The sequence below is a fragment of the Grammomys surdaster genome, unplaced genomic scaffold (genome assembly GCF_004785775.1).
Source record: "Grammomys surdaster isolate TR1022 unplaced genomic scaffold, NIH_TR_1.0 125672, whole genome shotgun sequence".
Lineage (NCBI taxonomy): Eukaryota > Metazoa > Chordata > Mammalia > Rodentia > Muridae > Grammomys > Grammomys surdaster.
Window position 1 is genome coordinate 255,275 of NW_021620509.1, and position 12,767 is coordinate 268,041.

The 12,767-nt window shown below is 49.7% G+C and overlaps 1 protein-coding gene across 2 annotated transcripts in view; it reads right to left on the bottom strand.

Annotated features, from left to right (window-relative positions):
- The window catches only part of Nectin4 (nectin cell adhesion molecule 4), a 19,426-nt gene extending 6,952 nt beyond the window's left edge, over positions 1-12,474 (bottom strand). For both annotated transcript variants that reach the window (XM_028787800.1, XM_028787799.1), the window contains exons 1-2: positions 11,916-12,474; positions 1,235-1,594 (exon numbers count right to left, since the gene is read on the bottom strand). In XM_028787800.1, coding sequence (XP_028643633.1) covers positions 1,235-1,594; positions 11,916-11,991 — 436 coding nt within the window. In that variant the 5' untranslated portion in view covers positions 11,992-12,474. The remainder of the gene's footprint in view (positions 1-1,234; positions 1,595-11,915) is intronic.
- Between the last annotated feature and the right edge of the window lie 293 nt (positions 12,475-12,767).

A 12,767-nucleotide genomic window follows, 5' to 3' on the forward strand; every position in this document is an offset into this window, starting at 1 on the left:
TTTTTTTTTTTTTAAAGATTTATTTATTGATTATATATGAGTACACTGTAGCTGTCTTCAGACCCACCAGAAGAGGGCATCAGATCTCATTACAGATGGTTGTGAGCCACCATGTGGTTGCTGGGATTTGAACTCAGGACCTCTGGAAGTGCAGTCAGTGCTCTTAACCACTGAGCCATCTCTCCAGCCCTCCTCTTTTTTTTTAAATCAAGCTTTGTTTTGTTTTATTTTTCCCTCCAAACCTTATGTTGCTAACATCCACTTAAAGCCGAACCACTTTATTTTTAGCTTCAAAGTAGCCCAAGCATCAAATTGAAAGACAACGTGATCACAGGTCCAGGTTGACCAGCACAAGTGCCCATGGTTCAAGGTAGTGGTTTGAAAAGTGCTTTTGGTCTTACACCACACTCACTGAAGGCCCAGTCGAGGACTGTATCCCCCCCCCCCCCCCCCAATTCACATATTACATCATAGCTAGGCCTCATGTCCACATCTGGGATTCTTGCTCTCATAGATTTTAAAATGGCCTATGTTTGAGGCCAGCCTGGTTTACAGAGGGACTCCAGAACAGCCAGGGCTACATATGCAGAGAAAGGCTGTCTTGAAAAAGAAAAGGAGCCGGGCTGTGGTGGCGCTCGCCTTTAATCCCAGCACTCGGGAGGAGGCAGAGGCAGGCAGATTTCTGAGTTCGAGGCCAGCCTGGTCTACAGAGTGAGTTCCAGGACAGCCAGGGCTACACAGAGAAACCCTGTCTCGAAAAACCTAAAACAAACAAACAAACAAAAATCTACAAACAGTTAAAACCACAGAGCCTAGAATGGTGAAGGAGGCTTTGAGTTGGTGTCTTTGCAGGAACCAGTAAGCGCAGCGCAGCTTGGAAAAGAGATTTATTTAAGTGGAGTCTGGCAGAGGTCCTCAGCTCTGTGAAAAGCTGTGCAGAAGACAGAATAAGTCCACGCTAAGCTGCTCCAGACGGACAAAGATACACAGATGGAAATGCGGGCCATCGGTAGGACAAACTTCCTAATATGTGGATTACTCCCCAGCTTTGGTGGCTTTTGGAGAGAATTTCTGAATTGGGTGGGAGGGGCTGAGTAATCCTCCCTCACTCCTATAGGATCTTATCTTTTATATCTGCCTGTGCTGCCTCTGTCTCAGGCATCTCTGCAGTCCCGTTTGTCTCCCTCTTCCACCCACTCAGCAATACGGATCATGCCCAGCTGGCCCCACTCACCCAGAACACGAAGCCGCATCCGTGCCTGAAAGCTGCCGGCTGGGAAGGTGCTGACTCTGCATTCGTACTCGCCCTCATCTGCTTGCACAGCATTGCGCAGGAGGACGGAGCCGTCTAGAGGGTCTCGTGGGGGCGGTGGTTGCTCCACGCGGTCCTCATAAGCAGGGCTCACATGAAGCCCGTATTTGGAGTGCAGTAGGGCCAGCTCCCGGGTGCCCTCGTTTGGGTCCACTCGAGCCCATGCCACCTGCCCCACCTGCTCATCCGGATCCCCTTTGTAGAAGCAGGGCAGTTTTGCGTCCTGGCCCAACACCACAGTTACTAAGTCCGAAGTCTCCAGCTCACCCGCGGAGTATTGGCCTGCAGGGGGCAGACAGAAGCAGTCAGACTGAGGGGGACAGTCACATCCAGAATGATACTGACAGCAAAGGCAGCCAGAACTCCTGGAGCCGTTTGTGCTTGCAAAGCGCATTCAGTCCATTACCTCATTAGATCCACACTGCATTCCCAAGAAGTAGGCGTTATTATTGCCATTTAACAGAGGAGGAAACTGAGATCCAGAGAGGGGAAGTGGCTTGCCTAAGGCCACACAAATGACTTAGGGAAGACTCACTCTTTTGCAGCCTAGGATGCTATTTGAGCAAACAGAGTGAGAAACTATAACAGAACCAGGGACCGAAGGAGCTCACAGGTTTCAAGGAAACGGAATCTGTGCACAGAACCAGGAAACCAAGGACAAATGTCACAGGAGGTCCAGCCTACCAAGGGGCTAAAAGTGAATGCTTTTGGAAAGTATGGCAAAGAGTCGTGGAAAGGTTCAGAACATTTGGTGCCTGGAATGAAGCATGTTGGGAGGGTAAGGTCCATCCTTTGGAACATTTTTCACATGGCTTGAAGATGAGAGACCTGGATTCCCAGAGGGAAGGAGGTACTCCATGTGGGAGGAACGGTATGAACTGAAGTCTGCGGCCAGGAACCAGCAAATCACTAAAGACAGAACGAGCCCCCGGGTCAGGGGCCTGGAGAGATGAGGTCAGGGCAGGCATAGCAGTTGTGTCATTATGTTGAGCCAGAGGAGCAGGGAGGAAGGACTGGTGTGTTGAACGGGGAGCAGCTGAATGGAGCATTTGAAGATTTTGAAAGTAGATGTATTCATTATATAACCTTATTGGCAAATAAAGATCCATTCCCGGCAGGGCTACACAGAGAAACCCTGTCTCAAATAAACCAAAAACAGCCGGGCGGTGGTGGCGCACACCTTTAATCCCAGCACTTGGGAGGCTGAGGCAGGCGGATTTCTGAGTTCGAGGCCAGCATGTTCTACAGAATGAGTTCCAGGACAGCCAGGGCTACACAGAGAAACCCTGTCTCGAAAAACCAAAAAAAAAAAAAAAAAGAAAGAAAGAAAAAGAAAAAAGAAAAAACCAAAAGCAAATAAACAAACAGAAAAAGATCCATTCCCAGCCCTCATGGAACCTGAAGTCTGTTTAGGAGGAAAAAATACAAATGGCAGATAGATAGATAGATAGATAGATAGATAGATAGATAGATAGATAGATATGATAGATAGGTAGATAGATAGACAAAGATATGTATGAAATCAACCAATGATCATTTCTTTCCCCTCTTCCTCCTCTTCTCTTTTTTTTTTTTGTTTTTTTTTTTTTGTTTTGTTTTTTTGAGACAAGGTTTCTCTGTGTAGTCCTGGCTGTCCTGGAACTCACTCTGTAGACCAAGTTGGCCTTGAACTCAGAAATTCACCTGCCTCTGCCTCCCGAGTGCTGGGATTAAAGGCGTGCGCCACCACTGCCCGGCTTCTCTTTCTTTTTAAGACCAAGTCTAACTATGTAGCCTGCTGGACTGGCTTCAAACATACTATTCTCCTGCCTCAGCCTGCAGAGTACTTGGATTATAGAATATACCACCCACCACACATGACTTGCAATGGTGGCATCTGACTTAGTGTTTGGTGGTTAGTGTTTTAGGGATGTGGGAGTCATGAGGGAGGGCTTCATTCATGCTTTGGGTGGGATCAGGAGGCTCAGAAGACCTTTGTTTTGTTTTGTTTTTTGGAGACAGTGTTTCTCTGTGTAGCCCTGGCTGTCCTGGAACTCATTCTGTAGACCAGGCTGGCCTCAAACTCAGAAATCCATCAGGAGACCTTTTTAAAAACATAACTAATCATTTATTTTATTTATATGAGTACACTGTTGCTGTCTTGTCACACAAGAGGGCATTGGATTTCATTAAAGATGGTTGTAAGCCACCATGTGGGTGCTGGGAATTGAACTCAGGACCTTTGGAAGAACAGTCAGTACTCTTAACCACTGAGCCATCTCTCCAGCCTGGCCCAGGAGAACTAAAAATGCACTGAAGGTACAGCATCAAGGTAAGCAAACGCTAGGAGGTGGAGAGGCTGGCTGCTGGTTCAGGAAGCAAAGAGGACCCAGCCTAAGGTAGGGTGTGTGTGTTGAGCAGCTGTGGAAAATATAGCTGGGGTAGGGTGGGTCCAAATAGCCTAAGACCGCCCATGCCAGGAAAAGGAATCCAGATTTAGTCAAGAGGAAATGGAGAATCACCAGAGCTTTCCTAGCCAGAAGGTGCCATGAAGCAGATGACAAAGTGCAGTCTGACCAGAAAACAGGTCATGAAAGGAGACTGAGGCAGCGTATAAAGGGGGACATTTGGTCATTGACTAGAAAGAGAGGTGAGGAACAGGGAAGGCTGAAGGTAACTGGATGTTCAGGATGAGTAACTGATGAAAGCTGGGGCTGGGAATGCCTATGGTTGTGAAAAAACAAACAAAACCCAGGGCCAGGGGCTGGGCCAGCGCTATGAGCCTCTGAGCCGGCAAGAGCTCCTTCCCTTTATTCTTCTAATTGTTTACTGTCCCCACCTCTAGCCGGCACCCCACACCTAGTTGTCTGTCACCTTTACTCACCATGTACCCCTGCCTGGAGTGCTCTCCTCCCCGAGTCTGGTCGCTCCTACTCATCACTGTCTGGAGAACTACTCATGCCTTAAGACTGCTTAGGCGTCATCTCCTCCTGAGGCCTCCCTCCCTTCCCCCACCTCAGGCAGCTTCAGATGCTCTGCTCCTGTGCTTCCCCAGTGCTAGGTCTCAACCCCAGTCATAGCACTTTAACCTGTACTTTAGGCTCTCTGTTTTCTTTTTTTTTGTTTTGTTTTGTTTTTTTTTTTTCAAGACAGGGTTTTTCTGTGTAGCCCTGGCTGTCCTGGAAACTCACTCGGTAGGCCAGGCTGGCCTCGAACTCAGAAATCCGCCTGCCTCTGCCTCCCAAGTGCTGGGATTAAAGGCGTGCCCCACCACCGCCTGGCGGCTCTCTGTTTTCTTCTCCTTCCCCAAGGCATTGTGCTCCATAAGAATCAAACAGGGTCCTCTATCACATATTAAAAACATGTTTTTGGTTTTTCGAGACAGGGTTTCTCTGTATAGCCCGGGCTGTCCTGGAACTCACTCTGTAGACCAGGCTGGCCTCAAACTCAGATATCCGCCTGCCTCTGCCTCCCAAGTGCTGGATTAAAGGCGTGCGCCACCACTGCCCGGCAAAAACATGTTTTTTATTTCATGTTCAGTCAGCGGTATGTGGCCTCCCTCCTGTTACATAAGTGGACCTTGATGAATGTTTATTGACTGGATGGATGGATAGATGGATGGATGGATGGATGGAGCCATACATGGTAGCCCATACCTATAATCCCAATACTTGGCAAGAAGATCTGGTTCAAGGCCATCCTGGGCAACAGGGAGACAATGTCTCAATCCCCACCCCTCAAAACCAAAAAATAATATACAAATGAATGAGCAAACTCATGAAAGAGATAAGAAGCAAAAAGAAAGTAGCATCAAGCTCTCTTACTCTCTTACTCTCTTGCCTCTAGCTTCTCCTCGCCCCTCCTCCCTTCCCTTCCCCCTCTCTCCACGTGGTCATGGCCGGCCTCTACTCCTCTACCTCTCTGCTCTCTCTCTCCTCTTCCCTATCTCCTGAAGAAGCCCCCTCCCCTTTGGGAAAAAAAAAAGAAAGAAAGAAAGTAGCATCAAGAGGACTGCCCAGTCAGTCCCTTAGTTGGACTAGGCAGGGAAAGCGTAGTCATGACAACTTTGGGGTGGAGGCAAGGGAGCCTGGCTATCTGAATTCACTACCAAAGGGAGCATCTCTGGACTAGACAAAGGAAGAGGGGATGGAGACAGACATGCATCAAGGACTAAAGCCTGGTAGGGCAGAAGGTATCTGTGAGACAAATGAATGGGTCTTGTGGCTCTGATGGAAGGGAGGAAGATGCTGTAGGGAGCTGGGAGGGCCCCAGATTGGACGGGACAGACCTGCGGGGCCAGATACCTGGGCCCTGACCTGCCTAAGCTGACATTGGTCCCACCCAGCCCAGCCTGGGAGTCCAGCTAACCACCTGCACCTCCCAGTACCTCCTCCTAGCACTGAAGGGAGTAAGTGTCAGAGAAAGGCTGGGGGTGGGGTGGGGTAGAGGCTGCAGAGATCACTCTGCTGCAAAACACTCGTGTGGATTTAAGTCACAATAATGTGGACACAGAGCACGGGGACTCCAAGCCCTGTGCCACTAGAAGACTCAAATCCTTCCAAAGATTGTTTCTGTAACACTGTCAGATCCAATATTTCCATCCTTAAATATTTATTTATTTATTTATTCATTTATGTTTTTTTTTATATGTGTACAGATGCTTCGCCTGCATATATGTATACCATGTGCCTAGTGCCCCTGTAGGTCAGAGAGCATCAGATGTCCTGGAACTGGAGTTACAGACAGCTATTAACTGCCATGTGAATTGGGGGAAACTGTGCTTAGGTCCTCAGCAAGAACAAATGCTCGTAACTGATGACCCATCTCTCCAGCCTGTATATTTCTATTCTTATCCCAGCTCTGGCCCCACTCTCACCACAAATCACCCATATTCTGCCCCCTTATACCTCTTTAGGCCACAGCAAGAGTTAGGTACCCATCACATGCCTGAATCTTTCATCCTCAATGTCCCTAACCTGTGAATCCAAGATTCTCATCCTAAAGGTACAAGCCCCAGTTTTGCAGACCAAGAGACCCAGTGCAATAGGAAAGTTCCTTTGGAATTGCTCCTAAAAATCTCACACTGTCCTAAAGCCACTGATCAATGGAAGCACCTCAGGCCGAGGCACGCTCATCTTCTAAATCAAAAGATACAAATTAAGACAACTAGAGTCCACGTATCCTTGTCCTGGGCTAAATGGACCAGAAGCCCAGGCTTCCCAGCTGGAGTAGGCCAGAATCACCTCCTCCTTCCCCACCCCGTGCTTGCCTGGCGTCAGCATGATGATGTCACCAGACTGAAGGAGACACACTGCCTGCCTGGTGAGGTCACCTTACGAGCATGTAGTAGCCAGGCCAGGCCAAGCCCACAGACCCTTCTGTTGCATGTTGCTTGCTGAGGCTGGTGGCCTCTGGCTTCTTGGGCATTCCTCCTCCTCCTGACTCTCCCCACCCTTCCTCTCAAGGAGCACCAGGATGCTGGTCAGGGGCCTTAGTGACTCAGAAGCTACCACACAGCAGCAGGCCTAGCCACAGCCATCACTACCTTGCGCAAGGGAGAGAACAGGCCCGACTGGCCAGACAGGATCCCTGCCCTCAGCCTCCCCCACCCCTGGCCAGGTCCCCTGAGGCCTCTTTGGGGCCCTGCCCTTTGTGTACCCCGCCCACTCCCAGACAGGTCCTCCATTCCTGGCTTAGGCTAGCTGGCTACACCCTACCCTGTTCCTTGGCTCCAACGTTCCTATCTGTGTAAGGCTTGGCCTCTGAACTCAAAAGGGGAAACTGAGGCTGGCCCTTGCAGATATTCAGTCAGCCATAGCAACATTTTGGGAAGAAGATCTTTTCTTTTGAGGGACTTCTACCCATCAGCATCTTCTGCTGGTTCATAAAAGGATAAGGATATATACACATACACACACGCACACATACGCACACGCACGCATGTATACACACATACGCACATACACACACACACACGCACGTATACACACATATACATATATACACACACACAGATCGGGGTCTTTGGGGTCTTTGAGGTTCATCTGTGTGTCTAAGGGAATAACTGTCTTTGGTGAATATTTATAACTGAATGTTTGTAGTATCTTTGGCTGAGGGCTAGGCCAGTTTTTCTAATTCATTTGCATGTGAAGCGATTTTCTTGCAAGAACTTGGGAATGTTTCAGACATATATATGTTTCATCTCTCTTCAGGGAAATATACATCCTGCCTTTCCTATACCCAGAGGAAAGAGCTATGTGGTAGCATATAGACATGCATGCATACACCATTACATGTCAGTTCACCCTCTGAACGCATGGCACAAATTCCTGTCCTGCACAACTCTGTGTGCATAGTAAATAGTTTGGTGTCGTTTATCTTGGCTTCCGCATGTGTAGCTCAGCCGAATTTGGTCAGTGTGTGTCTCTGGACTTCTGCCCATTCTAATGTTGCCCCTGGCATCCCTCCCCATGTCACCCCAAGACTTCAGGACAGATTCATCTCAGGCCCAAGGTGGCCAGAGATGAGGTCACTGTCCCTCCAGGTGATGGGAAATTGCCACCAAGCCTCCCTGACAACAAAACAAAAACTCTCTCTCTCTTGCTCTTTGGGTTTCTACAAAGGGACTCTCAACTTTTTTTTTACCCCCTATGGCCACACCCCAAGCCCCCCCCCCCAATACTTCTGGCCCCCCAAGCAGAGTTTCTTCTCTGGGAATCTCTGTCAGGGCTTTGCTGCTTGCCACCACCAGAAAAACCAGCTCTAAGCCTGGGGTAAGAGCTGCCTGGAGCTGCCTGGTGCAGGTTTGGTGGGAAGCAGGGGAGTGGGGGTTGTCTGCCTGAGGCTAGGGGGAGGGGTCCAAGTTGTCTAGGGTCTCTTTCTTTTTTGTTAACTCTTGCCTCCCTTCACCAGCCTCACCAGAGAAGATTGACATAGGTGTGTTAGTATGAGGTAAGAAAAGACATGAGAGAAGCATCTAGACCTCTCGATCATCCAAGACACCATAAACAAAGAAAAGCCACTTTGGCCCTTCCCCTGCCCATAACCTCAGCCTTGGAATTGAGGAACTTTGAAAGCCAAAAACTTTCCCTTCGCCTTTACCCACCTCCCTTCCTTACCCCCCACTTTTCCTAAGCCCCCAAGCTTAGCAAGAGCTTCCCAAGCGAGGCAAAGTGCCCACCCACAGATTAATGGGGGTGGGGGCACATAAGCAACCAAGGGAAAAGAAAGAAGAACAATGAGAGAAGCAGTCAGCTCTGCCTTAGACACAGCCCTCAGCCCAGATAAGTCCCCTAAACCCCTCGGAGCCAGAGTCTGAGCCCTGCTGAGTCACCACTGTGGGTGGGAGTCCCAGAATTCAAGCTGTCTCAAACTCCTGAGATCTAACCTCCCCTCCGAATTCAGACCACCCCCTCCTCCACTGTGGCCAGCTCTGTCTCATGCCACATCACAGCCTCAACCTTAGCCTTCAGAACAGTTTTAGAGACCTGGGGGGAGGGGCGCAGGAAGCCATGGGAATGGCTCCTCAGGCAGCAGGCACCATGCTTGTTTCTGTTCTAGTGGAAGAAGAGTAGAGTATGGTACCCCCAGTATCCTCCAGAAAACAGGGGCGTGTCTCCTCACTCAGAACTTAAATGCTTAGATTCTAGAGTCTAGAGTCCCAGATCTAGACCCCAGAGTCTCTCTACTGTCTGCGCTCCTGACTCAGTTTCCCACTTTTCATTACCAGACTTTCTTTGCATCAGTGTGAGTTTTGGAGGCTGGATTATGCAGGCACTCTCTTCTAACAGGGCTTCTCCACTCGGTGTTTAGCATCCATTCACTTTCCCTGAGAACCCCTGTATCCCGAGCCCATGCTCTAGAAGATGGAACTATGTACCCTAAACTCCTCACTGCCACCTCTGTAGCTGGGGTCTTTCTCTCCAGCCCCATCACTACAGAAACATTAGGATGGAACCAGGGTCATTGGGGCCAAAGGTTTCCCTGGGATTCTCCACATTCTCCACACTTGGGCGGGGAAGCAAACCTCCCTTTCTGGCTTCTCTGGGTTTGGGTAGGTCCTACAGGAAAGGGCCTGCCCACCTCTGTCATCAGGAGTAGAAAAGCAGGGATGGGGCCCCTCCCTTTCTAGGAAATTAATCTCCACAGAAAGTTGATCCTAACCCTCAGAAGACAGAACTCAAAATTCATAGAACAGCTCACTCCCAGGTCGTACAGGACCCAAAGAGCTAGGGACCAGGATCTTATTGGAAGAAGTTTGCAGATTCAGACCCCTCTGCCCTAGGGCAAGAGATGGAGGAGGGAGGAGGAATGGGACCTCACCCGGAAACTCATCCCATTAAGGAGAAACAAAGAACTGTGGTGTTGGAGGCACCTCCCAAGCCTGGGCTCCCTGACAGGGCTGGGGCAGGGCCCTAGGGCTCAGAGCTCTAATGGCTCTGGAGTTGGGGGTAAATGTCACTTTGCAATAGGGCCTGGAAGGCCAAATCCTTAGGAAGGGTCCTCTCAGCCACAGGAAGACTGATCAATTCTTCAAACACCACAAACGCTCCACTTCAAGCCAGGAGCTGGACAATCACAGAAGTCTAGCATTTCAGAGTCAAAAGGTCTGCAGAGACCATCCGGTCCTTCTTGTTCTCCTGAAGAAGAGTCTCTTAGCTGTTTAAAAACACCTAACAAATTAATAGAAGAAATGGGATCAGAACTCAAAGCTCCTGATTTCCAAATTTGAGAGGTGTTCAGAGACATAAAATTAGTCTAGGTTCCTAGGGCCATTAAAGACATGGTCACACAAAGGGAGGGGAGCCAGGATGGAGATGATGGGGCTCTCCCAGCTTCCAGGATCCCTGGAATGGCCTTCATCTCTGTGCAGGTCATTTCGACAGAAGCACAGTGATGTGTGATTAGTTACTAACTCCCTGGGCAATACCAGAGCCAGCCTTTCTCTTCAGAATAGCTTCTCTCAGATCTGGGTGAAGTCTGGGGTAATTTTCTAGCCAGGACTTCTTTCCCTCTTCGCTGAGCTTCTATTAGAAAGAACAGTTTGGGAGCATGGAAAGGGAAGGCAGGGATAGTATCCTTAATGTTCCATTGCTGGCATCTAGTATCCTAGCTGGCCCCAGTACGCTCTTGCCTATGCCGGGGTGTTCACACTGAGTAATCTTACAGATCTCACCTACCCATCTGTTTCTCTTGGTTTTCCCATCTGTAAAATGAAGGAGTTGAAGTGCCGATCTCTTTGATCCCACCCAAGTCCCAGAGACAGCAGGACTCCATTCTTCAAGTGTGGGTAGATTCTACAGCAAAGTGACTGTTAGCTCTCCTTGACCCAGCAGGAGGCCCCACCCTCTGGCCTTAAACAAGTGAAAAGAGCTCTCTGGAAGATGGGAATTAAGAGCAGGAGTTAGGGGGAAAAGCAGGTGGCAAAGGTGGAGTTTATAATCCTGAGATTAGAGAGTGGACCTTCTGTTAAAAGAACAGAGTGCCAGTCCCCGGCATCTATGCCTTGCTTTCTTGAGCTGAGAATGGGGGTTGGGAGGGAATCACCAAGTCCTGCTGGACAACTGACATTCCCTTGCTGCTGCTGCTGCTGCTGCCTCTTGGGCTGAGGCTCCTACCGTCCTCTGCAGACAGAGCCCTGTCTTTCTAAGGAGAAAGAGTTCTTGGCTACTCAGTCCCCAGAAACAGCCAATGGCATCCTATACTATGCTCCCCCTGTGTACGCACACTCTCTCTCTGAAAATCATACATTCCTACAATGTATATATTTTCTTTGTATATGAGACAGGCAGAAAGTATGATTCCAGGCATCCAACAGAGGGAACGATGAAATAATAAAGGAGGAAAAGTGGAGATATTCGATTTAGAAGGCCTTTGACCTTCTAACATCCCTGAACCCTGTACGAAACCCATATCATTCTACACCTATTAGTGTGTGTGCCAGGGAAGGAGTAAGAGAAGTCTCTTGGCTTTCCTGTAGTCGTTCAACAAGCATCCCGATCCTGGTGCTCAGACTATTGTCACGAGAGAAGAAGGACACAGAAATATCCACCCACTCCCTAGACATCAGGTTGCCTGCACCTGGTGAGTAGTGGGTAGGCCACAAAGCCTCCAGGAGGCCCTGGGGTGAGCAGGGTCCTTTGCTTCCACCTTAATACCTTTCAGCCCACCTGCTCCGGATATATCTACATCTACCTGTGTATGCATGTGTGTGTGTGTGTGTGTGTGTGTGTATGCATGTATGTATGTACATCTCCACAGAGGCTTTGGCAAAGATAGTTAGGGACTGCAGACATTAAGTGGCCTGGCTTTGGGACTCAGAGAGGACTTGAGAAGGAAGAGCTACACTGGTTCTTCCTGGGGCACTGCTGACTAGTGGAGTGCTACAAAGAGATGGTCCGCTTCGCCCAGAGTCCAAGGGAAGGAAATGTTTGTGTATGTGGTATGTGTATGTGTGAGTTTGTGTGCATACATGTGAGTGTCTGTGTGTCTGTGTGTATGTATGTATGTATGTATGTATGTATGTATGTACGTATGTATGCTTGTATGTATGTACGTGTTGTGAGTCTGTTTCTGTCAGCTAGGGCTTAGAAGCAAGAGTCATGACGGTTCAGACAAGTCCTACCTGTAAATGATGCCAGGAACAACAGCAGCAGCCAGGCTTCAGGCCCCCACATCTCGGCTCCCAGGGACAGGGGCATTGGCTGAAAGGTAGACCTGCCCAGTGATTCTGGAGTTCCACGGAGTTCTCCCTGGGAGCCGGTTCTGGAACTGTGTAAGGCTCTGACCCAGAAGGCAGGAAGTCAGGGAGTCCCCAGGCACTGACGTACCTGTCTATCCCACTTGGGTCTCCACTAGGCGACCCAGGCCCCGGTTCTACCCACCCAGCCGTAGCTACCCCCAAGAAGCCGTGATCGGGAGCCCTGAGCTCCCCCAGAGCTGCTTCCCACGCCGTGGCCAACAACGAAGGCAGAAACCTGGGAACCTGCTAAGCAGGTCAGAACAGGTGCGTCTCCGGGGGCCGGGCCTGGCACAGAGAGGAGACTCCACAGCCACCGCCCCCACGGCCTGGGCTAGCTAATGGGCGCCAGGGAGGGAGGGAAGAAGGAAAGGATCTGGGTGCGGGCAGTGGGGTTTCATCCTCAACAGGGGCTTTACCTGTGAGAGTACGGACCCAATTGTGAGGGGAAGACCCTAGTTGGGGGCATGGGGTGAAATGAGGAAGGCTGAGTGTCTTAAAGAGAAAGGCACCAAGAAGTGAAAAGGAAACCAACGGTCTTATATGCCAGCCAGGTCAACTGTTTCCTGGGGTCCTTGACAAGTTCCTCAAACTCCTGAAGGGCTCAGCTTTGGTGCCCCAGAAGCAGAGGAGAACTGAGGATGTCCTTTGGCCTGCTGGTCCCTCATCCTTCAGAAGGCCCAAATCGGAGACTGGACTTTCCAGAGGATGATCAAGCTTAGTCTGATCATCAAGTGG